This window comes from Cornus florida, unplaced genomic scaffold (genome assembly GCF_030987335.1).
Source record: "Cornus florida cultivar Cherokee Brave unplaced genomic scaffold, ASM3098733v1 CherokeeBrave_3.0.0_Hap2_Chr04, whole genome shotgun sequence".
In the NCBI taxonomy this organism is placed as follows: domain Eukaryota; kingdom Viridiplantae; phylum Streptophyta; class Magnoliopsida; order Cornales; family Cornaceae; genus Cornus; species Cornus florida.
Genome location: NW_026775574.1, coordinates 69,749,829 through 69,774,807, shown reverse-complemented (window position 1 = coordinate 69,774,807; position 24,979 = coordinate 69,749,829). Strand labels below are relative to the sequence as shown.

The window sequence follows — 24,979 nt, the reverse complement described above, 5'->3', positions numbered from 1 at the left end:
AATCTTGGATTCGAAATGTTGCTCTGATACCAACTATCGTAGCAGAAACAATAAAGAACATGGTTAAGCCTTGTAATTCACAAAGAACACACATGTGAGAAACTGAAATTATATTGATAATAATGATGTCTGCAGACTTACATCTCTTGCCTTTATATAGGTAAGTCAAAAATAAAATAAAAAAAGAAAGCATGTGTGAAATAATATTAAAGGGGAAATCTAAGATTTGATGGAACAGAATCCTCTTTAAATCTTGCAATGGAGAATAATATCTTCTATTGTTGACAACTATACCAAATCTTCTTATTTATTTTCTGAATCCTCCTTAATTCTTGCAATGGAGAATAATATCTTCTATTGTTGGCAACTACACCAATTCTCCTTTTGAATTTTCCTTATTTATTTATTTTTTTCTTCTATTCTCCTTACCTTTTCAGTCTCCCTGATTTGTGATGATCCTGTATGCTCAGATAATCGTGAGCGAGTTCTACATCACTTCTCTTTTATACACTCTTCTTGTATCTTCTTTGAATTATTTTATTTGCATAAGATCTTTTGTACTTGCAGTATTGAGCCTTAATATACAATTTTTCTTTCGTCATCAACTTTCCATTTAATAGTATTGGTTTCCCAATTGTTTTTCTTACTATAGGCTCAATCTTGAAAAACTTATTTGAATAGCCTACAATAATGAAATGAGATGGAGGATAAGTATATAGCAAATTACCTAGTTGTCAACATTGAAAAATAAATTTATGAGAATTTCAGTTCAAATTATAATAGATGATTTTTTAATAGATATTTAATCGATTTTTTTTCTTCATTTTTTTACATATATTAACTAGATATATGACAAAGTTAATTATTTTTTATCAATTTTGTGTGTACCTATGATTAACTTAGCAAGATCTATGTTCGTTTGAATGAATTTAATAGTTTATGAAATTTTTTTGGTTTATAAACAATGTAACAACCCACTTCACCACATGGGATGATATTGTCCGCTTTAGGCTGAGCCTGCACAGTTTTGCTCTTAGGTTTTACCTCCAAAATGCCTCGTACCATTTGGAGATAACACTAGCACGTATGAGTACTTCACTTTCACCTTATAAGGCGATGTAGGACTGTGCAACCTGTATCTTGCCCAGTGTCTCGCACCTACCCACATAGGTCGCCACAATTACCGCCCCCCCCCCCCCCCCCCCCCAACGGGCCTAACTTCCCTGTTGGTCACACTTTCGGTTAAGCTCCAGCTCTGATACCATTTGTAACAGTCTACTCCACCACTTGGTATGATATTGTCCCCTTTGTGCATGATCCTGCACAATTTTGTTCTTTGGTTTTACCCCCCAAAAGGCCTCGAACCATTTGGAGATATCAGTAGCACAGGTCGCCACAAACAATATTTGTTGAGATAATTAGTTATGCATGTCAGATAGTTAGTTATGCATTTCAGATAGAAGAAGAGCATTCATATGGCCAACCCCATTCAATTGGGATAAGGCAATGATGATGATGAGATAATTAGTTATGCTTGTCACATATTGGTGAAGCGTAACACCATCTAAATGATTCCTCACTAAACTAGCATCTAAATATCGGTGCATTATTTGAATGGTGAGAAATGCAAAAATTGTATGGCCATGATATCCTTGGTGGCTTTCTAAAGGAAGCTCAAGTACATTGTCGCTCTCTCTCTCTCTTCCTCTCTCTCATATTACTTGGATGAATTTTTATATGGTATGCCAGAGAAGTTTTTATTGTTTGCATAGAAATTTTGGTAACACCAACCAAACAAATGGCTTCCTAAGTGACAAAATATGCTCTGCTACTAATTATCATAGGTTGGAATACCGAGGAAAGATATGATAGCATGAAGATTTGCAAAAATTATGGTCCTACAAAGAGAAAACTAGCAAAACATGATTAATGTAGCAGAGCACAAATATTTGTTGAGAAACTGCTTTCTTGTGTTGGTTGTGTATGCCACCACCTCGGGGTAAACTTTCTTACGATTTTTATTAAGTTGCATAGTCCCTTCATTCTGGACACTTATCAAACAAATGTGAAGTGAGTACATATAATGCTCTACTATTCCCTAGCCTACCCTAGAAAAAATTGTGATAACATACAATAACATACTCTCAAAGAACAATATTTCTTATATTTGTTGGAAGACACTTCACCAGTCATATCATGTTAACGTATGAGTAACAATTAATGCAGGTTGGAGCATCGCCAGACTTGATGGTTGCATACATCGACTTCTTCCTTGGTGGTGATGAGAAGCGTTTAGACATGGTAACAAGTATACAGAAGAGATTCCCCATGTGCATAATTTTTGGTGGTGATGGAAGCTATATGTCACCCTATAATCTTCACAGTGATGCGTTGATGACAAACCTTCTTGGCCAGGTTCTGCTTAATCTGAGATTTTTTAGTAGCATTAGAAATCATCCATTTCAATATTCTTATCTGACATGTCTTCTGTATTCTCAGCATGTCCCTGCAACTGTCTGGAATCATTTGGTGGCTGGTCTGAATGCCCAGTTTAGGACAGTGAGGCAAAGTTCCATTCGTTCTGCTCTGGTCCCTGTTATTGAATGGATAAAAAGTCATGGAAACCCCCAACTTGAGTTTCATGGGGTTAAAATTGAGATTGGATGGTTCCAGGCTACTGCTACTGGTTATTATCAGTTAGGTATTTTGGTACTGGTTGGTGATTTTTCTCTCCACAATCTGCACCATTCGGATTTCACGGACAGAAGTATTGACGAGTTTCCGAGGTAACTTTGAAAATTTTCTCCTAGGATATTGGTTGAACTGGTTATCTTTATATGATTCCCACAAACCCGGCAGCATCATATGTTGCATATTTAGGAACCATGTATCAGGAATTATACTTTGTTTAATAAGGATTCAGTGTTTATATCATGTCTCTGTCACATGAACCAATCTACTAGACAAATATTAACCGATTAGTTTATATAGTAATTCTAGTCTAGTGATGCGTATCTGATGAAGATATATGTGTGTGGTTGTCTTGTTATTTGTAATTCTAGTATAGTGATGCATATCTGATGAAGATATATGAGTGTGGTCTGTCTTGTTATTTGTATTTATTCCAGCTACCCTCTGTCTTTCTGTTCAGCCTGTAAGATAAGCATTGTTTAAGAACATATAAAACTTGGGAATACATGTTACCTCGCCCTTTACTGGATACAGAGAGAGAGAGAGAGAGAGAGAGAGAGAGAGAGAGAGAGAGAGAGAGAGGGAAAAAAAAGAGAGCATAAATTGGTCCAAAAGAAAAAAGAATGGTTTTACAGTTTTAGAACATCTAATAGAAGCACGCATATTGCTCACACAAGATATTTACACTTATTTTATCTTCGAGATACCTTCTAATGCTTTCAACTTGCAAATGATATAGATGCCATAGCATATTTCTATAACCATTGGATTGGTGTTCCCGAAATCTAATTTGTCGGGATAAGACTCCATTGACTAATTATAATAAGAAGAGGATGAAGAAGGGATAATAACACTCACCTCCCCTCTAATTAGGGTAAAATACACCATATTCCCCTATGTTTTGGAAAATCTCAACTACGCCTCTCTAGTTAACACCTTTGTAACAAATTGATCCCTGCTGTCAGTTTCAGTAACTGTCCACTGAGGTGATCAAACTAAAATTTCAAAAAGACAATCGTGTGTTTATAATATATGTGAAGACGCATCTTCCCTCTCTCTTTTTTAGGATCTCTCTTTAAATCACAGGTCCCTATTTTCTCTCTAAAATACATGCTACCCGAGTTCTCGCTTCTCAGAAGTATGCATATACAGAGTATATATTCATATTATATAGAGAGAGTGGAGAGTCCTAAGGTTGGATTCTCATAATCTATAATATCTAATACCTTAAAAACAAACTCCTCTTCCCTGGAAAAAGTCCAGACAATAATAAGGGAAGTGGAGAGTCTTCCATCCATAATAAATGGTGGTGTGACCACAGTTGAAGATGTAGGTATCCAACCATGCTTCTTCCTGTTCTGACACCTCATTGAAATTAAAAAATGATCTACAATCATTAATACTGTTTAAAGATGAAACAAACCCATGTTGGATCAGAATAATGGGTCAATCGAAAATGTATACTGAAAAGGCTCCTAAAGAACAATTAGAAAGAGAGAGAATAAAAACATAGCCTTCTGACAAGATTTCCGATTCATGGTGTTTTCAACCAGAAGATGCATATATACACACACATTGACAAAACACATCCGTGTTTAGGTGTTTAGACAAAAGGGATCTGAAAATCAGAATGTGCACATCTATATATATATATATATATATTTCATCCTCTTTGTCGGCTCTCTCTTTCTACTCCTCAATACCCGCCATGTATTCTTCCATCAATCTACAGAATATTCCTTCTTTGTCTTGATCTAGAACCATGAATGAAATCACCAGCAATCGATGCTTATAGTAGCCCTCAAAGAAGTCCTAACTGTTCGTTGAATCAACATCTCTCAACACATTTCATTGATACATATATTGTATATAACTGTGTCGAGTAGCTCTCTCTCTCCCTCTCCTTTGCCCATGCCATCAGCAACCACTGCCAGAAATCAATCTTCTCTCCCATATATATATATATATATATACCAATTCATATATATATATATATATATATATACACACACACACACATGTATAGGTTTATAAAACTATGATTTTAAGTTTAAAACTAATTTTTCAACAAGGTCAATATAGTAAAATTCTCCTACTCCGTTAACTGGCGTTAACATGTGTCACTTAAAGGGGAGGCAAGTATAATTATTCAAAACTTAGGGTAGGATTCTGTATTTTACCCTAACTAGAGCGGAGGTATGTGTAATTATCCTTAATAATAATAAGGCTGAAGTGCAAAAGAAGACTCCAAAGTATTAATTGTTTAGACACAACCCCTCTTAAACTATTAATTTGGTACCAAAAATAAAATAAAAAATTCGTGCAATCACCCGTACTGTGTAATTGTTGTTAGAAAACCAACGGGAAATGAGTAAGCCACAATGCATGTGACTGATATACCCTTTAATGGACCTTTATAAACTTTCATCCATTTGCAATAGCCGTTGCTGATGTGATCCAATCCATTTCCCATTTAACCCGAAATTACAATACTTTATTCTTAATAATGAAATTTAAAGTCTATTTTAGCCCTCTTAGATACATATATGTGATGTTGTGGCCCGAATTTGGTTCCGGGTCACATTGCAACTCGTTGTTTGAGCTCTGTGGGCGCAAGCCCACCAAAGATTTGGGGATTTGGAGGCAGCGCCCCCAAGGGTTTGGAATGGGATGTTTGAGAGATACTAAAAATTACTGAAAAGAGAGTGAGAGCGAGAGCTTGGGTTTGGGGCTTAAACTTGTAATCTCTTATTTTTCGCATAGTGAAAACTTTCGCCGGATCTTCACCATGGACGTAGGCTTTACCAAACCACACTAAATCTTTGTGTTTGTGTTCTTTATTTGTGGTGTGCTCATTTTTTTGTCGTGTTTCTTGGGTTCGTTGTGTTTGTCATAACAATATCTTTCCTCTTTGATCTCTCTCTCGTCTTCAATATCTCTCTTCATTTTCTCCTGACTGTCATTGACGAATGCTTAAATGGACAATGAGATTGATATTGTAAAGAGATTGGATGGTTGTGCTTAGTTGCTTAGGTGGTTTTGGTGTTGAACCCGTGACTTCCTGGTCACAATGGAGCGACCTTGCCGTTGCACGAACGCCCACCTTCATCTCCCTCACCCTAATCTCATATAATATAAAGAAACAAGGAAAAAACTAAAATACTCTTAGATAAGAAAGCATTCTTATCGTCTGATTGAAATGTTGGGGCAGTGGAAGCGTACGAATATACAGATCCAATGAATGCCAACAAAGCATTTACGCACAAACACAAGCTATAACGTGGTTCGGCCAAAATAGGCCTACATCCACGAATGAGAAGAGATTCCACTATGATTCCGTAAAGATATAAGAATAGTGGAGTACCAACACTGTGTACATGTCTTTTCACCATGTACCACTCCACAAGCCTATCATCTCACTAACAATGCCATTGGTGATTTTCTTACTCTACCAAGTCCCAACAATCTCCACCTTGGCTCAAAATCCATCAAGCTAATCATTGCTTCCCACAGCATTGATTAGGACAATTCTTTGCAACTTCAATTTTGCACACAAACCAAATCACTATTTAGGGACTTCCACCAACTGACAGTACCTACGACTTAATCTGATTTAGGGACTTTCTATCAAGGAGCTAGTTCCTCCTTTCCTTCGGATTGCATGCCAAGATGTCATGATCCACCTGCAAAACTATGGTTGTCCACTCCTGCTCGATCAGTCAAACGTGTCATGATCCAGTTGCAAGATCAGTTCCAAGGGAACTGGAAGGGCGTGCCAGGAACTGCCAAAGTTCCAATGAAGTGACAACAATATTCCAGTGAGGAAAGTTGCAAGATCAGGCGACTGTGAAGAGGTCTAGAATGACCAGGCTCTCTTTTGCCTCTGATAAAGGACTTAGCAATGATCAATTTCTTGTTCTATCAAGATCAAGAGGGTGGTATTGCTCCTTTATTTTTATTTAGTAGTCTTTTACTTACATATATATTTTTTTTTCATAAAAATAAAGGATTTGTTTATGGCTAAAGAATGGATGTCTCCTTTGAATTGAAAGGTTTCCAGTTGAATCCAAGAAAGAAATAGCATAATAAGCAAAAAGCAAGCAATTGATTCTAGAAAGAATCCACGCGATACGACCTAGCTACCTTAGAGCGAACCAAGAGATTCGATAGTTTGTTTCAGCGAAACTCCTCATTGTTTGTGGAAATAGACTGAAAGTACTGGACTTGAAAGTAAAGTGTTGGAATGTAAAGTATGAAAGTGCAAGACTAAAATTGAACATATTGAAAGTTTGCAGGAATGTAAAGGATAACTGAAGTCGTGTTAAATTGAAATAAGTGCTGTTGAGTTGTGTGTTGAACAGGCATCTCAAGTTACTATGGCCCTTTTAATAGAACGTCTAGTAGCAGTGACAGCTGACAGCTGACAGTTACATAAACATCTTGAGATATTTCCAAGTGGAACATCCTAGTTTGGGCCAAGTGTCTCATGTGTTCTTCAGCCTTTCCTCAATGTTGGCACGCGTGTGACCATGTATTCTTTTGATTTGCCGTTTCAGAATAGTGGGTTTAATGGTGCGAAGAATTCTTCGAAATTTTCAGCCACCTTCCGGAACTGTCTTTGGAGATGACCGTGATCTTGTTGAGTTTGAGCAGCCTCCCATGATGGTCTTTGCACGACTATGGGGGTTTATAACTTTCCTAAAATTTCTCCTTTGGTGGCATGTTTGGCGGTTGCCTGAGAGTGGATTCCCTTATTTTTTTGTCCATTCTCTCTTTAGAAGATTTGCTCTGCATATTTTTCGGACTTGTTTAACTAAACAACAAGTGGGCCTATCCTAAGATTGACACGTCCCTTTTGCTAGTTTGACATAGTCAACTTTTGACCTTTGTTTCCTAGCGTGGCTTTTGGATATCTGCCACGTGGTACTTGAGCCTTCAGGTTCCTTTGAATTATGCTACGTATCTGCTGTCAGGGGCTTATTTGTTATTACTTATTTAATGTTGGGTGCTTATGTGTAATTTCTGAAACTTGTTAGTATAAATGGAATGTGGTGGAAGGATGAAAAAATTCTTTCATTCTCTCTCTTTCTTTTTCTCTCATCCTCTTTCTTCTCTTTTTCTTCTTCTTCTTATACTTTACTCTTGATTTGATCATCTCTTAAAGTCAACAGTATCTTCCTTTTGATTAATTGTGCATCACATGATTGCTCCTCCTACTAAATTGATTGAACAGGCTATGTGGCATCATCTAGGTAATCTTTGTCTTCCATCATTTGATTCCCATAGACCTCAGCTTTATATAATTAGTCCTTAGTCAATAGCCACGTGGTGATTTTCATATGGCTTTTGGTATTGGAATTTGACGTGGCGAGTTCATGTTCTCTTTTTATTAGATCACAGCTTCAGGTCTTCATCCCCTTGTAGGCTCTGTTGTAGGTGAGTAATTCTTTTGGTCATTATTTATTTCGTTTCCAGTAACTCATACAGAAATTTACTGTGGCAATTCCATTGGAACTCACCATGTGTTACTTTTTCATTGGATATTGAAAGCTGGAAAGTGTAATGTAAGCACCATCCATCAAATCTATCATGGGACTACATGTCTCTCAAACTCACAATTCTCAACCCATATCCTAGGTACCTATTTATATGGGTTACAAACTCAATTCTTTGTTGGACAAGGGTTACAATTCCTTGACAGAATACAACTCGAAAATATAATCTAATTAGACTAGGAATTTGAGACACAAATCCCAATTTGAAATAAGGGCTAGTTAAGATTAGCAGCAATAGAAATGAGAACTCGTATAGATGAAATCTTTGCAATAGGAAAAAAAGTCTCATCATAATTAGCACCATTTGGGTGTATACCCCACCAAATGAGCTTTTAAATGCTCAATAGAACCATTAAGAAGGTATTTGATAGTATAGACCCACTTACAACTAACGAGTTTGGTACCAGGTGGCAGGGGAACAAGATCCCACATCCCATTACAATGTAGGGCATCTGATGCAGTGCAAATGGAATAGGACTTTCTTCAAACATTTGAAGATCCTAAGAAGACTAGACTGAGATCGCATTAATAGGGGCAATGTTGTTTATTGGGTTTAAGTCATTTAGTTAAGTTGTAAATCTATCTTAATTTTCTATTTAATGTTTGCCTTAAGCTTTAGTTGGGATATTTTTGTCATTTCGCTTCTATTTAATGAGTCATGTGCCTATTAAGTGAGTCATGTGACCACTTAAGGGCTGTTTTGTCAATTTTAACGTCTTTTATTCTGCTCGACAGAATAGTAACTGTTAGATTATATTTATAAGAAGGGTTAGGATTAAATCTTTGCTAGGGCATCCCTTGGGGCTTATAAAAGGGTTGTTCCAAGTTTTATTCAGCAGCCCTTTACGTATTATCAATATATTTAGTCTGTTGTACCAGTTTTTTTACCTCTCCCTTTCTTTGGGATTGAATTGTGAGTGTTTTAAGTTATTCGTTAGCTTAATCTCACTCTCTGTTTTTCCCTTCTTCAGATTTATTTGTTCTCTTTCATAGCTGATTGCATTAGTTGGTATCAGAGCAACGATGTTCCTTTTGAGTGTGAGAATACCCAAAAAAACCCACACATTTAGTTGCACAGGGGTCAAGTTTGTCAAAACTGGGTTGAAGATTATTGACATAGTTAGCGTGTACAGCTGAATGTACAGCTGTTATCTATTAAGAGTTGTACAGCTGTTATCTATTAGGAGTTAGCATGTATTTGCTGTTATAGCATGTATTTGCTGTTATCTATTAGGATAGCATGTATTAGCTGTTATCTTTTAGGAGTTAGCATGTATTAGTTGTCAAATTAATTGTATAGTTGACTTACCTTGAATAGGTTTGTGTATTCTGTATAAATACCCTTGAGATATATGAAAGAAAGATAACTTTTTCTGCCATTTATCAATTTGGTATCAGAGCAAAAGAAGGGAATTTCCGCTGCTTCCTTTTCTTTTCTTTTCTATTTTAACCTTACTTCTAAAGACCTGCAACAGCCGTCAGCAATCTTCTTTGTGCTGTTGCTACTTGTCTTCAATACCTCTTAGCCACGATCCATGGTAGCCAAAACAACCACTGATTCGTCCTCTCTAACCAAAAATTCATCTGACAGCAAGAAGTTCTCCACGATGACTATTCACGAAACTTCTTCTCCCATTCCTATTAAATTGGATGGTGCTAATTATCGTGTTTGGTCTTAGATTTTGGAGATGCATATTGCTAGTAGACAGAAAAAGGGGTATATCACATGGAGAAAGGTTGCACCTACAAAGGATGATCCAAGCTATGATGAATGGGAGGCTGAAGATGCCCTAGTCAAGTCTTGGCTTATCAATTCCATGACGGTAAATCTGATGTCCCACTTTGTGCAGTGTGGAACAGCCAGGGAGGTTTGGGATGTGGTAAAGAGAAGCTATCTTGATGTCTCTGACTCTTCTCAGGTTTATGAACTGATGAAGAAGTCTTTTCAATTGCGTCAAGATGGTCGGCCTCTTGTAGAGTACTACAATGAGCTGAACTCAATCTTCAAGGAACTTGATTATTGAAGACCAAATGATATGACGTGTGCAACTGATATTGAGAAACAGAGGAAGTGTATTTTTGAGGATCGGGTCTATATGTTTCTTGCAGGTTTGGATCACAGTTTGGATCAAGTTAGTAGTTGTGTTTTAGCTGCGTCTCCTTTACGAAGCCTGGAAGAAGCATATTCTCTAGTTCGTCGTGAAGCACAGAGACAGGTCACCATGGCAATAAAGGATCACTCAGAGGCCCCAGCTCTTGTTGTCCAAAGGAGTTCCCGACCAGCTCCTCCTTCTACCGACTCTACTTCTCGTCTCTGCACTCACTGCAATAGTACGAGACATACGGTTGATGTTTGCTGGAAGAAATATGGTTATCCGGAGTGGTTCAAGCTTAAGCAAGCTGAAAAGAAGAACAAGAAATTTGCTCAGGTTGCCATCACCGACACTTTTCCATCTTTTGCTTCTCATGTATCTCGAGTGTCTTCTCAAGGAGGTAATTCTGGTTTGGCCTTTTATTTCTACTGCTTCTAACACTTGGGTTATTGATTCAGGGGCCACTGATCATATGACTAGTAACTCTTCCATACTTGACTCTCTAATACCTTCACCTGTTAAGTCTGTTCAGGTTGCTAACGGGACTCCTATGCCAATTACAGTGGCTGGGAATGTCTCACTTTCTCCTACATTCTCCATGTCTTCAGTTTTACTTGCACCTAATCTCTCTTATACCTTCTTTCCATTAGCAAAATTACCAAAAAACTTAATTGTTCTGTAACTTTTCATTCTACCTATTGTGTGTTTCAGGACAATCTTACGAAGATGACGATTGGCATTGGTAAGGAGAGAGGAGGTCTTTACTACTTGGAGAAGGGGGTAAGGGAGTTAAAATCTGAACCTAGCCGTGGTTTTCAAGTAAAGAGAGAGTCTGACGGAGAAAAGATATTTTTATGGCATTGTCGTTTGGGACATCCATCTTTCTCTTATTTAGAACGTTTATTTCCTAAGATATTTTGCAATATCTCTGCTTCTAGTTTAGGGTGTGAACAATGCATTTATGCTAAAAACCATCGTGTTCCTTTTAAATTGAGTTTCAATAAAATTCCTATTCCTTTTTTCATGTGTTTACAAAGATGTGTGGGGTCCTTTTTCTACTCATTCTGCTTCGGGCCATAAATACTTTGTATCTTTTATTGATGACTGTACTAGAGTGAGTTGGGTTTATTTACTAAAATCCAAGAGTGATGTTATACATGTTATTCCTCAGTTTTACGATATGATTGTCACCCAATTTCATACTTAGGTTCAGGTTTTCCATTTTGACAACGGTGGTGAGTATGTGGATCAGTCTCTTACTGATTTCTTCAAACAACATGGCATCCTCCCCCAGACAACGTGTGCCTACACGCCACAACAAAACAGCATAGCAGAGCGTAAGAATCGTCATCTCTTAGACATGGCTCGTACCTTATGCTTTACTATGAATGTTCCTAAGCGTTTCTGGGCTGAGGATGTCATGACTGCTGTTTTTCTTATCAACCGAATGCCTTCTCGTATAATTAAATATCAAACTCCATTGAGAATGCTATCCTGATTTCACTCTATTCCTTCTACACTTAATCTTTGTCCTAAGGTTTTTGGTTGTGTGTGTTATGTTCATAAACATTCTCTTCATAGGGATAAGCTTGACCCTCGTGCTCTTAAGTGTGTCTTCCTTGGTTACGCTAGTTCAAAAAAGGGCTATAAATGTTTTCATCCTCCTACAAGTAAATACTATGTGTCCATGGATGTTCAGTTTTGTGAAAGAGAGTCTTATTTTTCTGGGAATGTATCTCTGATTCCTCCTCAGGGGGAGATTAGTAGTAAGGAAGAGGAATGGTTATGGCCAGAAGAAAAGAGGTTGTGGATTTCAGGTAAGGAGGAGGATTCAGCCCTTATAAAAAAAGGAGAACCTTTACATTCTCTTGATCATGTGGAGACTGAGTTTGATGAAAAATTAGGTGAAAGACCAGCCCACTTATTCAAAGAAGTATATGTGAGAAGGAGCAAGGATATGCCACTTTCATGCCGCCTCCTTCTAACTCTAGTACCCCTCTTGATGATACTACCATGCCATCGGATGAATCTTCTTGGATTAACTCTGAGGTACATGTTTTTTCTCCTTTAACTTCAACTTCAGATATTAATTCTAACCTTGTAACTTCTGTGGAGACTGCTGCCTTGAATCCACAGGTTGATGATCAGGGTAGGAGGTATCTTTTTCGTGATCGTAAAGAACCTGATAGGTTGGGTTTCTCCAAATTTTCTTCTAATGTTGTTTATCCTATCTCTGATTTTGTTTCCTATCACCGTCTGTCTAAGACTCACCTAGCTTTTGCCCTTCAGTTGTTTTCTGTGTCTGTTCCTAGTCATTTTCAGGATGCCCTTGGAGATCCTAAGTGGAAGGCTGCTATAGTAGAGGAAATAAAGGCTCTCCAGAAGAACTCTACTTGGGAGTTGGTCGAGTTACCTCAGGAAAAGAAGACAGTGGGACGTAAGTGGGTGTTTATAGTAAAGTATAAGTCAGATGGGACAGTTGAGAGGTACAAGGCTAGACTAGTTGCCAAGGGATACACTCAGACTTATGGGATTGATTATCAAGAGACCTTCGCTCCTGTGGCCAAGATGAACATTGTTCGAGTTATACTCTCTCTCGCAGTTAATTTGGACTGGCCATTACAACAGTTTGATGTGAAGAATGCCTTCCTTCATGGTGATTTGATAGAGGAGGTGTATATGGATCCTCCCCCGGGGTTTACACCTGAAGGAGGTAAGGTATGCAAACTAAAGAAGGCTTTATATGGGTTGAAACAATCACCAAGAGCATGGTTTGGCAGGTTGAGCTACTCAATGAAGAAGTATGGTTTTAAGCAAGCTTTGGCAGATCACACTCTCTTCTATAAGAGGAATGGTGATGATATTACTTTGCGTATCGTTTATGTGGATGACATGATTGTTATAAGTAGCAACACCAATGAGATAGAGAAGCTTCGGAGCTATTTGGCCAAGGAATTTGAAATGAAGGACTTAGGGGTTCTGAAATACTTTCTGGGCATTGAAGTGTCTCGGTCCAAGCAAGGACTTTTTCTCTTTCAACGAAAGTATACATTAGATCTCTTGGCTGAAACTTGTAACTCTGCGTGTGTTCCTATAGACACTCCTATTGAAGTAAATCAAGGCTTAGCTATCTATCCTGATCAGATTCCGACAAACAAGGAGAGATATCAGAGACTAGTGGGGAAGTTGATCTATCTGACTCACACTAGGCCTGACTTGTCGTATGCAGTTAGTGTTGTGAGTCAATTCATGCACAATCCGAGTGACCGACACATAAATGCAGTGAATCGTATTTTGGCTTATCTAAAGTCCTCTCCAGGTAAAGGTATTATGTTCTCCAGGCATGGTCATCTAGACATTGTGGGTTATACAGATTCTGATTTTGTGGGAGCCAAGTTGGATAGGAAGTCTACTTCAGGGTATGTGTCATTCGTTGAAGGCAATTTGGTGACGTGGAGGAGTAAGAAACAGAATGTGGTATTGTTGTCTAGTGCAGAAGCTGAATACCGTGCTCTTCATCATGCAATTACGGCAACTATTGATATTGCTCATAATCCAGTGCAACATGATCAAACTAAATATATTGAACTTGACCGAAACTACATCAAGGATAACCTGGATTCTGGTGTGATAGAGGTTCCTTACATTAAGAGTGCGAACCAGCTGGCTGATATGATGACTCATGGTGTTACTAGTGGCTCGTTTCATACATCACTATCCAAGTTGGGCATGTGCGATATCTATGCACCAACTTAAGGGGGAGAGTTAGCGTGTACAGCTGAATGTACAGCTGTTATCTATTAAAAGTTAGCGTGTACAGTTGTTATTTATTAGGAGTTAGCATGTATTAGCTGTTATCTATTAGGAGTTAGCATGTATTAGTTGTCAAATTAATTGTATAGTTGACTTACCTTGAATAGGTCTGTGTGTGATATATGAAAGAAAGATAACTTTTTCTGCCATTCATCAATTGACATAACAACATACACTCCTAATGACTCGAGGAGTAATAGTGAACAAGGCTGAATTGGGAAAGAGGATAGAATGGTGAGATCTCCCTTGCAACACAGAGGTAATGAGACAACGGGAACTATATCACTCCAAAACCATTTGGGGACATGCATATAAAATAAGAGAGCGCGAGTCACTTCCAAGAGATGACGATTTGTACGCTTAACCACAATGTTTTGTTGTGGGGTACAATTACATGAGGTTTGATGAATAATGCCTTTAGCATGAAAATAAGAATCAAAAGATTCAGAGGCATATTTTCTGGCATTATCAGAATGCAAAAATTGAATCAAACATCCAAACTGAGTTTTGATTTCTTTATGAAAGGTTTGAAACATGGAGAATAACTCGGAGCAATCTGTCATCAAGGACAACCAAGTCATACAAGAAGGATCAACCACAAACAACGAAATCCATTGCTAGAAACATGCTTTATTGGACCCCATACATCTGAATGAATTAACTGAAAAACATGAAGTGAAGGGTTGCCAAGACAATAGTGCCCCTGAAATGGAGATAGAGAGGACTGAAGAGCTCTGGGGTGTTGCTCAAAATCAAAGTAATATAAGCCACCTACTTCTTGCTCTGTACCAGTCTTCTTCGTCTTGAGATCCTGAAAACAAAACACGAGGGATAAAATGTGTAACATTAAACACTGGAGAGTTTTAGTAATTTTACTGATAGACATCAAACTAAAAGAAAATTATGGAACATATAAAACAGAAAAGAGAGATATACCAACACGCCAGTGGCCTAGCGGTAACAGATCCTTACTTTTCAAAGGAGGTTAGGGGTTCGAGCCTCCATAGAGGCATGTGTGCGTGAGTACCAATTAGGAAAAAGAGAGAGAGAAAGAGAGAGAGAGAGAGAGATAGAAGAACTAAGAAGATTTGTCCCTAAACCTGAAACCTTAGATGATGAAAGTTGGCATCCATTTCTGATGGGGTGGTTAGGAGTTTGTGGGGAGGAAGGTTTGTGGAATGGGAGGTCTTGAATGCTATAGGTACTTCAGGCGGTATCTTAGTTATGTGGGATTGTAAATGGTTGTCTCGGTTGGATGGGTGGGTGGGGAGATTCTCAGTGTCTTGCAAGTTCAAATTGGAAGAGGACAATTTCAGATGGTTTCACGGGGGTTTATAGACCAGTTATTGATATTGATCGGCTTTTTTTCTGGGAGGAGCTAAACCATGCTCAAGAAATGTGGTCTCTTCCTTGGTCTTTGGGTGGGGATTTCAATTCTGTTAGATTCCCATTAGAGAGGTCCACAGGAGGGAGGAGGTCTTCTGAAATGGATCAGTTTTCTGATTTCATTGACGAGCATCTTCTCATTGATTTACCAATGGAAGGGGCAGCCTATACATGGTCAAATGGCAGGGACCCAGTCACTTTTTCAAGGCTGGATCGTTTCTTGATTTCTGGGGAGTGGGAAGAGAAATTCCCGGATGTTGTTCAAGCAGTTTTAGCACGGGTCATATCTGATTATGTTCCTTTGGTTTTAGATTGTGGGGGTTTATGTTCTCAAAGGTCTCCGTTTCGATTTGAGAATATGTGGCTAAGAGCAGAGGACTTCCAAGGGAAAGTTCAGTCTTGGTGGGAGGAAGTTGTTGTCACAGGCTCATCTAGCTTCATATTAACTACAAAGTTGAAGGCTCTCAAATTCGATCTTGAGAAGTGGAATAAAGACGTTTTTGGGAATCTTGGAGGAAGCAGAGTCCTTGTTGATTTTTATGAGATTGATCGCCTAGAAGAGGCGGGTGGGGATGTGGAGTTTTTACGTTCTAGAAGAGCTTCTTGTCAGGTAGCTCTTGCTGAGATTGTTAGTATGGAGGAGATATCATGGCGACAAAAATCCCGGGCTCTTTGGCTAAAAGAGGGAGATTGTAATACAAAAAATTTTCACAGACTCGCTAACGCTGATAGAAGAAGTAATCATATAGGACGTATTCGGGTGGAAGGTGTAGAAATGTGGAGGGAGGAAGATGTGCGAAATGGGATTGCTTCTTTTTATCAGAAGCTTTATACCGAACCATTTGCTTGGAGACCTAAACTTAATGGTCTTCATTTTGAGGCTATTTCTCAGATCGATAGGGAGAGATTCCCTTTACTGAAGAAGTTCTAAAGGCTTTATCAAGTTGTAACGGGGACAAAGCTCCGAGGCCAGATGAGTTCACTATGCGGTTTCTTATGGAAAGTTGGGCAGTTGTGAAAAACGATGTGATGGGCACTTTTCAGGAGTATTATTCTACTGGTGCCTTTGAGAAGTCGCTAAATGCAACTTTCATTGCCATTATCCCTAAAAAGGGAGGTGCTTTCGACATTAAAGACTTCCATCCTATCAGCTTAGTGGGTTGTATCTACAAGCTTATGGCTAAAGGTCTTTGCTTTTAGGATGAGGGGAGTGATGGATGGGATTATATCGGACTCCCAGAATGCTTTTGTTGGAGGAAGGCAAATTCTTAACTCAATTTTTATTGCAGGCAAATGTGTGAACTCTAAATTGAGAAGTGGTGTTCCCGGAGTCTTGTGCGAACTTGACATTGAAAAAGCGTATGATCATGTGAATTGGAATTTCCTGCTTTATTTGCTTTAGAGAATGGAGTTTGGAAGTAAATGGAGGAAATGGATAGAGACATGCCTTTCGTCTGTCAAATCCTCTGTTCTTGTAAACGGGTTTCCTGCTGGTTTCTTTGGGTGTTCTCGAGGTTTAAGACAAGGAGATCCCCTATCATCTTTCCTCTTTCTTATTGTTATGGAGGGATTAAGCAGACTTATGCGAAGATCTTATTAAGGGCTTTATGGTTGGAAGAGATACTGTCCATCAGACGGAGGTCTCTCATTTACTTTTTGTGGATGACACCCTAGTTTTCTGTGATGCTAATGTGTCTCAGCTTAGATATTTGAGGTGCATCTTGGCCTGTTTTCAAGCTGTCTCTGGTCTGAAGGTTAATGTGGCTAAAAGTGTGCTTGTTCCGGTTGGAGACGTTCATGATATCTCATCTTTAGAGGCAGTCCTTGGGTGTAGGGTGAGTTCTTTTCCAATTCCGTATTTAGGCTTGCTTTTTGGGGTTTCCTCTAGAACGGTGGGGAGTTGGGACCCTGTGATTGATAGGTATGCGAAGAGATTAACAGGATGGAAAAAGCAATACTTGTCTAAGGGGGGAAAAGTTACGCTTATAAAGAGCAATTTATCGAGCCTTCCCACATATTTTTTTATCTATGTTCCAAATTCCATGCTCTATTGCTGCTAGGATTGAAAAAATTCAAAGGGATTTCCTTTTGGGTGGAAGAGGAGAAGAATTTAAGTATCACCTTGTCAATTGGGAACAAGTCTACAAGCCAATGAAGTTTGGTGGTCTTGGTATCAGAAGACTGGTCCCCTTTAACCAAGCTCTTCTGGGAAAATGGCTGTAAAGATACGGGAGGGAAAGACATCCCCCTTGGTGAAGGCTTGTTTTATGCCGATATGGGGAAGAAAGTGGTGGTTGGTCTACTCGTCCGGTTTCTCTCGCGGTCTGAGTTGGGGCGTGGAAATTCATTAGGAAGGGATGGGACGCTTTTTCTACTCATATCAGATTCAAAGTTCGTGATGGCAGATGTGTACGCTTTTAGGAGGATCTTTGGCGTGGAGACCGGCCTTTATCTTGTTTAATTCCCAGGTTATACAGTATTGCAGTTGATAGACATGCCTACATAGCCAACTGTTATCGGCTTAATAACAGTGGGATTACGTGGGGCGTGCACTTTTGACACTCTTTTCAGGATTGGGAGGTGGACAAGGTATGTGTTTTTCTAGATTTGATGTATAGACAAGGGGCAGTTGGCAGAGGTAGTGATGACATGATATGGATTCCCTCTTCCCATGGTCGCTTCGAAGTTCGATCCTTATTCTTATGTCTTTCTGATTTTGATATCGTTGATTTTCCGTGGAAGACTATTTGGCGTTCTATGGCTCCAACTAGGGTGGCATTCTTTGTTTGGAATGGGGTAAGATCCTAACGATTGATAATCTAAGGAAAATGGGCAATTGTCTTGTTAACTAGTGTTGCCTTTGCAAACAAGATGGTGAGTCAGTTGCTCACATTCTCATGCATTGTCCTATGGCGAGGGATTGTTGGAATCTTATCTTTTGTCTGTTTGGCTTGCGTGGGTTATGCCTCGTTATCCCAAGGATTTGATTCGTATTTGGAGAGGATGTCGTGTGAGTAGCATTGTTCGCGATTATTGGAGAGTGGTACCACATTGTGTCTGGTGGTGCATTCGGAAGGAAAGGAATAGTAGAATGTTCGAAGGGAAAGAATCGTCCACTGCGATTTTGAAACTTCACATCATACGCTCCTTCTTCAGTTATGTGAAGAGGAAGTCCTGTTCTTCTCCCGAAGATTTAATTATGTTTTTTGGCTTCTTTTGGGCCTTAATCCCCAATTCCACTTTTGTATAAGGGATGCGTTCCCTTCTTGAACGCCTTTTTATTTCAATTATTACTTGTCAAAAAAAATATATATATATAGGGTCATTGTCCTTTTGTTTATCCTTTTACCAAATGACTACCAAGGCCTTTAGGTTTGAGAAATATTTCCACTGACTTGAACAAATCAGAACTTGAGGCCATGTTGGAGAAGAAAAGAACGCAATACCATACCAGAGAAGCGAAGAACACAGCTGGGTCTGTTCAAAACAAGTGGGGCAGGTCGAATGTGTGTTGGGTATGCCCAAACAAATGGGTATCGGGTCAGGACAGATCCACTTTGTTACTGACTAGTTTGGACTGGTCGAACAAGAATAGTCCAAATACGAATCTGGTCAAGTTATGTCTGTGTCTTCCTCACACAATCTTAGTTCAATTGAGAAACCGTATTGGACGATGGCTGCAACCCTATCTCACCAGATTCCCGACAACAATACTCCAGCGATCAGTGAATCAAACAGTGGACGAGGACCGACAAACAATGAATCAAACACGATGACATGAGCTCTACCATGATTATACACAATGAGGCATTGTTACCGCAACTACCACAAAACAAAATTATATAACAATGAGCTCTACCATGATTATATAACAATGGACGATGAGGATGATGACGATTGACGGCGAGGCTGCTGTCGGCATAAGAAGAAATAACAAAATAAAATGATCACCCAGGTTTGTGCTCTGATACCGTGTCGAATTTAGGGTTAGTGAATTTGGATTAGATCAAGGATTAAGAAGGAGAGATCATGAAAAGAGAAAAATGGGGAACTGGTGTGAGAGAGAAATCTGATCTCTCCCTCACCCTAGTCTCATATATATATATATATGTATATATAAGAATAAAGAAACAAGGAAAGTACTAAATTGTTCATGTGGGGTAAACTAATTATTACATATGTGCCCAATATGACTATTTTAACACAGAGAGAGATACCCAGGTTAGTTTTTGACTGTCATCTAACCATCTCCTGTTTAAGACAAGAAATTCTCCCTTGTATTCCTATTTTTTTTTAGATCAGTTGGCAAAATAGGAGCACAGCTTTATGGGGTTTGCTGAAGGATATTAAAGTTACACCCTGTCCAATAGCTTAAGCTTTTAGAGTGGATGCTTGCCAACATGGTATCAAAGTAGACAAGGTCCTGTGTTCAAACCTCAGCGTCACCTGATAATCAAAGTTGAAACACGGGTTGGACCAAAAGGCCACAAATAAGGGGTCATGCTGAAGGATATTAAAGTTACATCCTCTCTAATAGCTTAAGCTTTTAGAGTAGACGGTTGTCAATGGGGTTCAATTATCTCCTCCGGTGTGCCGAATCACATGAAATTTAGGGATTTTTTTTTTTTCCAAAATAGTTGAAAAAACAATTTCAGTGTTAATTTGGGGTCATTAAGATGTTCAAGTAGCTCACAGGACACTGCACGGAGGCAGGAAATGTGGTTGCTCAACAATGATGGGTGTTTTTTTTTTTTTTTTTTTTTTTTTTTTTTTTTTTTTAAGAAAATATCAACTAATGGTGTAATATTATGGGATGGGTATATTTAGAAGAAAAAAACTTTATGAAAGCAACATCATTTTGATAAAATGGATTTACGTGCTTTCACATTGTTAATGGTGGCACGAGGGGGTTTTTTTTGCATTTTATCCTAATAATAACAAAAAAATTCAACCAATAATAAGATTATAATAAAATAGATTAATAATAATAATAATAAGTTATTATCATTGACCTCTAAATTATGTATCTTGAGGGCAGCATAACTAGAAATTTATTTTCTTTTCTTAATCTAAAATCCTCTTTAGAACTGTGTCAGTTAGCCTTAATTATATTGAACTTATTAGATAACAAGTGGTATCATTTATTTTTTTCCTAATTGGTACTCACACACACATGCTTCCACTAAGACTTGAACCCCTGAACTCCCTTTGGGAAGTAAGGGCCTGATACCGCTAGGTCACTAGCCCATTAGTCAAGTGGTATCATTTTCTCTCTATTGGTATTCAGGAAACTCAGTACTTCGAATTAAATATTTTCTAATTGTCCATTTTTTGTTGCCTAACTCTAATTGTTATAAGGTGCCATTGTTTATTTAATGGATGGAAAATAGAGGCACTATTGATTGATAATGACAACAATTGAGAAATTTTCAACATCATCTACAGTTTTTACAGGCTTTGGATGATTAATTATTGAGTCATATATGCATGTGTGTGTGTATATATATATGTGTGTGTGTGTGTTGGTTAACACAAACAATTGTGGCCTTTATTCAATATATTAATTGCTATGGTGTTGGTAAATATTTCAGGAAAGTTGTCACTGTTGCACAGAAAAGTCTTATGAAGCATCAGCAGAGTCAGACTTGTATGAGTAATGCATTATCTCGTAAAAGAATTTCTGGTGGAATTAATGGAGGTCTTATAAATGATGCCACCTTGAAATCTTTGGATTTTAAAAGGGACTTTCTCTTTCCATTTTCTCTGTTATTGCACAATACCAGACCCATTGGACGTCAGGTATTTAGATGATTTAAAGGTAGCACCTCTATAATAGATGATTATTTTGGATGTTCATCTTCTAATATCTGGAAATCTCTATGTTTCAGGACACACTACAGCTACTGATCTCTATCATGCTTTTGGCAGACCTTTCCATTACCCTCCTTACGTTGGTGCAGTTCTATTGGATATCTCTTGGAGCTTTTCTTGCTGTTTTGCTTATTCTTCCTCTATCCTTGCTTTCTCCATTCCCAGCAGGCCTGAATGCCTTATTCAGTAAAGGACCAAGGAAGGCTTCACTTGCTCGAATCTATGCATTGTGGAATGCTACCTCTCTGTCGAACGTTGTAAGTTTTCCAGTGTGGCTGTAAATTTAGCTGTAATTTTACATGCTGCATATATGCTGAAAGTGAAAAGCAGGTTTGGCTTTTGGCTTAGACTAACTTCCTTTGTTTTTCAGGTAAGTAAAATATTATCAACATGTTGAAAAAGGTGTTAATTTCAAAAAGAAGTAAATAAATAAATAAACTTTGGTTTATGCTCTTTCGACTTGTAAACATGAAACTTTTCTTATATGATTTTAGCCAAAAGCCATAACTGACTCCTGACTTTACCATACTCATGGTGCAGAACTTTCGCATGAAAATAAATTAGTGAATTTCCTCATCACATTTTTCGATATAACATGATACAAACTAAAAGCCAATAAGTCGTAGAGTTCATATATATTTGGAAAAGAAGGGTATGGCATGTTTTGAAAGGGAACATTATAAATACATTGTATGATCAACAAAGGGCAAATTGCAAAAACAACTCTGAACTAATTTTTTACCCAAAACACCCCTTCATCTTTCAAGAGCATGCGTAATATGCCCCACTCTTATTCGCCAATGGTCAAGTATCCATTAATTTGTGATGTGAAGATATCAAAGTGCCCCCTTATAAGAACTTGAAAAAAATAAAATAAAATAAATATGTAAAATGATAAAGACCTCATTTCAAGTTCATTACTAGGGTCTCTTTAATAATTTCACATTGTAAATTAACGGAGACTTAATGGCCGTCTGGAGACAATGGGGCATTTTGCACAATTTTGAAAGATTAGAGGGTTTTTTGGCTAAATAAATAGTTCAGGTGGGTTTTGTTACAAAAGATTGATAGGCCATGGATTTTTTTACAATTTACCCTTTAATGAACATAAAAGTGATGAGAATAAAGGGCATTTTTTACTAATGGGAGTGAAGCCATAAGGTATATATATACAATGAATGTAGAGTGTCCGGAATAATAATGGTCTTCAAATATATTTGTCATATCCATTATTGTCAGGAATAAGAATCATGTGTTGCCAATGTCCTACTTAAAACTCTTTTTGTAATGTGTCAGACTGTGATGAGTCTTATGAGTACAAAGATTTGTTAAGAACACGGTGAGAAATCTGCATCCTCAATCACAAATCGAGGGCACAAGTAAATTGACTTTAGAAGTGTAAGACCTAAGATTGAACTTGGAGAGAGAGAGAGAGAGAGAGAGAGATGTGTTTCGTTTGTAATAGAATTTAATCTTTATTTTCTATCGAGCATCATCTTTTGTTGGTTTTCCACTTGCCCCTGCCACCTGTTAATCAGTGATTTTGCTTTAGCAAATGGCAACGTAATTCACTGCCATCTGAACTTGGTTCTTGCTTTGGAACAAAATTTTGAGTTTTCCTGCCTATCTTTAAACCTGCCTTCTTCTTTTGTTTCGTAAATAAATCTACCTTATTATTATTTTTTCATTAATCTCATTATTATTATAGTCAATTAACTGAGATTCTAATTTCATTACCTGAGATTATAATTTCAGTCTATGCTTTTCCCAAATAATATCTTGAATATTGCAGATGGTTCCGTAATTGTGTGTAAAAGTCCCTGTTATTTTTTCGCAAGTCCATGATAATAACTGAAACTGAAAGACAGCATTTGTGACTTGTTGCCTTTCACACATTTACAAATTTCACTCATGAAGCAGTAATCAATGTAGAAGTGTTATTCGGAAATGGAATACTTATGCTGTATAGTGGGTTCAGAAATCGTATTTTGTCTGAGCCATATAGTGTTCAAGTATCTTTTCTCGTTTAATTTTTATAATTTGCCATTTGCAGGTTGTGGCTTTCGTCTGTGGCACATTTTATTATGGAATTTCCTCTTTGCAGCCACCTGAAGAGTCAAATGTATGGAATACTAGAAGGTGAGACCATTGACTTCATTGTCCATGGGTTTTAAAACCAAATGTATTTTTATAAATTTGTAGGGGCATTTATACAATCATTAAAAGATAGACATGCAAAACTAAATTAACAAAAAAGTTAAGAGAGCGCGGCTCTACCATTGACATGGTGTGAGAGAGAGAGAGAGTTGATTACTCTTTATAGGTATGTTTAAAAAAAAAAAAAAATCCAGAGGTGGCGGACGCCCCCACTGGGCCTAACATAGGTCCATCCACACTCGAGGGGGTTGGGGCTGGGGGAGGTGGATCCACATACCTAAACAGAGAGTTGTACTTAGAAGTTTTAAGGTGGTTAATTTGCTGCCACATTGAACAGTCATAGGACTTGTTTGCAAATTATAGTTCCTTTAAAATCTGTAGAGGGGAAGAAACAACTGTCCCATAACAAGGGACTAAAGTAACAAATTGACATTTTCTATACTACTAACTCGTTCCTTGATTTCTTTTTTCTTTTATTTGGGTCTTCTAAACTCGATTCTTTTTTGGAAATTTACGCAAACTTAAATTGTTTGTAAAACCAGGGAGGACGACAAATGGTGGCTTTTGCCCACAATCCTGTTGCTATTCAAGTCAATACAAGCTCGTTTCGTCGACTGGCACATAGCTAATCTAGAAGTCCAAGATTTTTCACTCTTCTGCCCAGATCCTGATACATTTTGGGCCCATGAATCTATTTAGTGACATACAGAGTCCAATGCCCCAGAAGAGAGAATATTCGTCACAGCTTCTGTTTTATGCTAACAGGACCAGGAAGCAGCAGACAGGTTCAGCCACCCATCGTGTATATATGTCCGAATTTGTAAAAATCCCTGATATACGTGCAGTTTTCTTCTGTAACCATAGCAACCTGAGCACTTGAGAGAGATAGCATGTAAAGAAGATAGAGAAGTAGTCTCCTCATTTTATAGGGAAGTAGATTCATCATTCTTTTTTCTGCTTGAAAATATTTGTTAGAAGGAATGCACAGCAATTTCTAATCTTTAGTCACCCATTTTGGTTCTTTCTTCTTTTACCTTCGCGATTTAAGGAACGACGACTTGTAAATATTTGTGATGATTTTGGTACATTTAACTTTTTCTTCTTTGGATAAATTGTTTCATTTTGTTTCGATGTTGCCAACTTGCGATCTTGCTTCTGGTTTGATAATGCAAACTCGATCTTCAGATCAGGTACTTCATTTTCGCCAACAGTCGTGAAACTAGTGGAAGATCATTCTCATTCCATTTACGGCAGACCAGGAGGCTAAATGCCGATGGAGCTTGGACACTATAAGTTAGTGCAGGTGAAGCCGTTACAGATTCTTCATCTTGGGCTGAATCTAACCTAAGTGGGCTCCTCAATTTTTGCATTCTGTGCTGAGTCCTTGTGTCACAAAGTGTCTCTTGATACACA

At 38.0% G+C, this 24,979-nt stretch overlaps 1 protein-coding gene across 1 annotated transcript in view; it reads left to right on the top strand.

Annotated features, from left to right (window-relative positions):
* Nucleotides 1–24,678, top strand: part of LOC132303459 (uncharacterized) — a 74,345-nt gene extending 49,667 nt beyond the window's left edge. The window contains exons 18-23 of the mRNA XM_059800719.1: nt 2,227–2,415; nt 2,500–2,786; nt 21,130–21,337; nt 21,427–21,666; nt 23,463–23,548; nt 24,109–24,678. Of these exons, the coding sequence (XP_059656702.1) occupies nt 2,227–2,415; nt 2,500–2,786; nt 21,130–21,337; nt 21,427–21,666; nt 23,463–23,548; nt 24,109–24,265 (1,167 nt within the window). The 3' untranslated portion in view covers nt 24,266–24,678. The remainder of the gene's footprint in view (nt 1–2,226; nt 2,416–2,499; nt 2,787–21,129; nt 21,338–21,426; nt 21,667–23,462; nt 23,549–24,108) is intronic.
* Nucleotides 24,679–24,979: the final 301 nt, after the last annotated feature.